General features: G+C 47.3%; 1 protein-coding gene across 1 annotated transcript; it reads left to right on the forward strand.

The window, feature by feature from the left end:
• The first annotated feature begins 1,448 nt into the window (after positions 1-1,448).
• Positions 1,449-2,506, forward strand: LOC124664019 (protein BZR1 homolog 3-like). Its single transcript, XM_047201631.1, has 2 exons — positions 1,449-1,796; positions 2,336-2,506. Exons 1-2 carry the CDS (start codon positions 1,449-1,451, stop codon positions 2,504-2,506), a joined length of 519 nt encoding a protein of 172 aa, XP_047057587.1.
• Positions 2,507-4,205: the final 1,699 nt, after the last annotated feature.

Consider the following 4,205-nt stretch of genomic DNA (forward strand, 5'->3'; position numbering starts at 1 on the left):
CATGTAACGTACCTGTGTTAAATCTTGGCGTGCTTTATTAATTTAAACTTTTGTACTTTCATCTATTAATAATGGCATAGCCTTCCTTCCTTTTCCTTTTCCTTTTCTTTTTCACAGACGACCTCCATCAACCATTTATTGACGGAGGGTTCATTGTTCGAAAATTCCAAGGGTTTTTTTTAAAGAGGGGCAAAAGATTTGCCTCTATTCATTAAATAAGTAGGAGAGTCTTGAAAAGACAAAGCAAACCACAAAAAGAGGAGATACTAAGACAAAACTCAAATGCTTTGCACTCGCGGCGATCCAAAACTTGGCCTCATCCTTGATGATTTGAAGTAAGATGTTCCAAAATTCCATAAGGGTTTAATCTTTGCATACAAAATAATAATTAAAATCACGAGAGATTATACTCTCATCTATTATTTGCTGACCTTGCATCCTCATGCAGACACATCTGCTTGCATGCATGTCCCCTCTCCCTTAAAAAAGAGGTGCATACATGCACAACATGGTTGTAACGAATCAAACAGGCGTGAGTGTGAGTGGCACACCTGAACGTACACAAAGGCATGCATGCATGCATGATAAAATTCCGAGATTCTAGTGCACACTACTCATGAGCAATCAAGATATGGTGGTTTCTGTTCCTTTTGACCACCCAACTAATCGGAGGCTAGTACCATTGTACTAACCATGCATGATAAAATCTCTGCCATTGGCATCATGCACATCTCATGCATGCATGACTACTTAAAACCGGAATTTATTTTTTTATCAACAAATTAAGTTTAAAGTATGTGATTTACTCTTACAATAGTAGCATGCACACTTGCATTACACATCATGCATGCAGTGCATGGGATTGCAAGGTGGTTTCTCTAGGCACCTCACTCACCACTCTAGCTATCTAGGCGCACAGTACAGTCCTTGAATCTAGACCAGCATCTGCATGCAGCCAAGTGATGGGTAACTAGAAACGCAAAGCTGGGAGATGCAGGCAGGATCCAAATGGGGCATGCAACCATTGGAAGTACTGAGATAAATATTATTCCTCTTTGATTTAACCTCTAGCATGCAGGTGTCTAGCGTACTAGCACTACTCAACACACAGATGTTACATGCCTCCAGGCGCCAACCACCTTATTCCTTCTCACTCACACAGTCACGCTCTCTTAAGAGATAGACAGATAAAGTGTGTGTATATGTGTGTTGGAGAGAGATGCAAAGAAACTTACATGCACATAGCAACAAGTTTCATGAACCAGGAGCACTTGCCTTTCTGCAACGTGAAAGAAGGAACTTTATCCGCTGCCTATAAATACCAGTACGTGAGTGTGTGTGGAGTAGAGGGGAAGAGAACGATCGACCAAAGTGAGTGATATCGAGCTAGATAGACAGAGAAGCTGCAACCAAAGCTCGGAGTAATGGAGGGCGTGAAGCCGATGGCAATGGAGGTGGCCGGAGCCGGGAGGGAGAAGGGTGACTCGGCGGCGGCCGTGGCAGCCGGGAGGAGGGGGTGCATCCGCACGACGAGGGGCCCGTGGACTGTGCGGCGGCAGGGGCGGGGCGGCGCGGTGACGACGTCGCTGAGGCACCCAACGCCGCGAGAGCGGGAGAACAACCGGCAGCGGGAGCGGCGGAGGCGGCAGGTGGCCACGAGGATCTACGCCGGGCTGCGCGCCAACGCCGGGTACGCGCTGCCCAAGCACGCCGACCAGAACGACGTGCTCCGGGCGCTCTGCGCCGAGGCCGGGTACCTCGTCGACGACGACGGCAACGTCGCGCGCTGCCACGAGGTATCTATCGACTTCTAACCTCTACGGCGTGCGTTTATTCTCACACATGTTTTTCTGTTCATAAGATATCTCCCAAATATACCCTGTTGGTTACACACATGTTTTTCTGTTCATAAGGCTGCTGAGGCATTTTCAAATAAACAAACACAAATTTGCATTGAGCTAGTGTGAAATATCAGAGGACACAAATGTTCTTTGCACATACATAGCTAAACACGTACTGGACAATTTGCAGACTGGAAATATCGAAATGGTTTTTGGGGGCTGGAATATCAAACTGTCTTTTAATGAAAAAGAAAACAGAAATACCTTGACTGGTACGATGGGGCCAGGAAAAATGCTTTGTGCAGTGCACGAATGCACGATATGTGTTTAGCATTTTGATTTCTCTTTTCTAAGAAACCAGTTTGATACTACTAATCTACTTCTTTGGATCTACCAAATCACACCCAGCTTTATCAGTAAATTATCTGTTTTTGCTTGTCTGAAACCCATCGTGTTCCTAACACATTTTGCTACTCTGTTCCTCTCCTCTGCAGCGTTCTTCAGGCGCCGGTACCGGCGACGGCGCAAGCGGCAGCTTCGACAACCTTCAGCTGTCCTCCTACAGCGGCGCCACGGAGGCAGCGGGATCCGTCCACCAGCAGCCGGAGCCGGAGCAGAAGCACACGATATCGCTGGAGCTGACCCTCTCCTTCACCTACATGTAGCTGCCTAGTGGCCCTAGACTGATCACCCTCCGCTTCACTAATGAAGTAACTAGTACTACTAGGTTCAATCACACTAGCAGTGACAGTGATATGATAGTGCTAATTAAACTAGCAAGCTGGCTACTAGGTTGTCAACATGATTAAGGTTTCAAGTTGTGAATCAATCACCAGTGTCATTGTCAGCGTCATTTACAGTCCATGTATAAATTAATTCACACCGAGGCAATTCTGGAGCCATCCGTTCCAGAGCTGTTGTCGTAGGAATCTGTTTCAGAAAATTGCATGGAAACGGAAGCGGAACTGAAGTGGGCAGAGGACTGAGCAGAGCAGCCGTGCCACGGCAGCCCACATCAGATGAGCACGCGCGCGCAAGTAGAGGGAGAGAGTGGGGAATGGGATGAGCAGAAATGACAGTGGACCGTGAACTAAAGATCAAAGGTGTAAGAGCCTTTAGTGAACCTGTCGAAGTACAGCTAATTCAGAGCAAGAAGAGAGAAAAATTACACGGTAGAGAAAAACCGGTTCGGCCGAGACCTGACCCAGGGAGAGGCCCTGGGTTGGGGATTGTTGCGGACCCTTCTTCCGGAGGGGTCCTCCAGGCGGGGTGGATTCTCTCTCATGGCGTTTAGCTGCATCTGCCATCGTTCTTGATTAGATTAGCATATATGGTCCGGTTTAGATGTCTCTGTTTTTCAAGGCACCGCTTCCTCTTAAGACAATTTTTTTTCTCCTTTCGCAACTGCTTAGAGACCACCTTCCCTCTTCTAATTTTTTTTTTGTGAAAGAGAGACCTCCTTCCCTCTGGTGCGGAGGTTGCTAAGCGGAACATGCCAGGTAATGGTTTGTGTCTGTTATGTGTGGTTCCGGAATCGACGACACACATCATGTTCGTTTGGCCCGCTGCCCATTTTCTTTGGAGCTTCATCCATGAGGCTTTGGAGCCTCAGTGGCAGGCCTCAGACCTCGAGGAGTTCATTGAGGCCTACGCAAACAATACTGGTAGGAGGATGTACCTCTTCTGGTTATTGTTCGCAGCTTTAACCTGAACCTTATGGACTGTACGTTAACATGATGGTGATAGTGTATCTTTCTTCGATGTGCTTCTGACCCTGTCTTTAAATTTTTGGCTTTGTTGTAGCAGTGGTACCCGCTATGTAGACAGCGGGACATGGATCATCTGGATGGCATGTTGGAGGATCTTCTAGCGGCGGCACGTCGCTTATCTACACCATCCAGTTGATGAGTTTCCCTATGTTTTAGGGTTGTATCGCTTGTTTTATCTTTTCTTTTGGGCGTGTTGTGATGTGGCCCCAGCTGACCTTATGGTGTCTGTTAGTTTCTGCTTGTACTCGAACCTTGTATGGATGTGGTTGCTTTATTTATAAAGCCGGGCGAAAGCCTATGTCAAGGAGGAGGAGAATTGGCACTAGCAAGCCGATCGATCGATCGGTTAGGTCGCGGGGCTTTTGGGTCGGGGGGGGGGGGGGGGGGGCACTGTGGCTAGGACGGGTGAAAATGGGTAAAAAAATCATGTTGTGTATTTTGTTTGGTTGCCCACAAGGGATTTTTACGGCCCGTGAGAGAAAGGGTGCGGTTGTTGGAAGGATGAGATGTCGCCTAGAGGGGGTGAATAGGCGTTTCAAAAACTATTACGAATTTGGCTTGTAAGAATGTGAAATTAAACTAACGTTTATTTTAC

This window comes from Lolium rigidum, chromosome 6, assembly GCF_022539505.1.
Source record: "Lolium rigidum isolate FL_2022 chromosome 6, APGP_CSIRO_Lrig_0.1, whole genome shotgun sequence".
Classification (NCBI taxonomy): Eukaryota; Viridiplantae; Streptophyta; class Magnoliopsida; order Poales; family Poaceae; genus Lolium; species Lolium rigidum.

What these genes read in the sequence shown, in the direction of transcription:
- LOC124664019 (XM_047201631.1), top strand. Translation starts at nt 1,449, where the DNA reads ATGGAGGTGGCCGGAGCCGGGAGGGAGAAGGGTGACTCGGCGGCGGCC. An exon ending in ACGTCGCGCGCTGCCACGAG is followed by an intron (nt 1,797 to 2,335) that starts GTATCTATCGAC and finishes TCTCCTCTGCAG; the next exon opens with CGTTCTTCAGGCGCCGGTAC.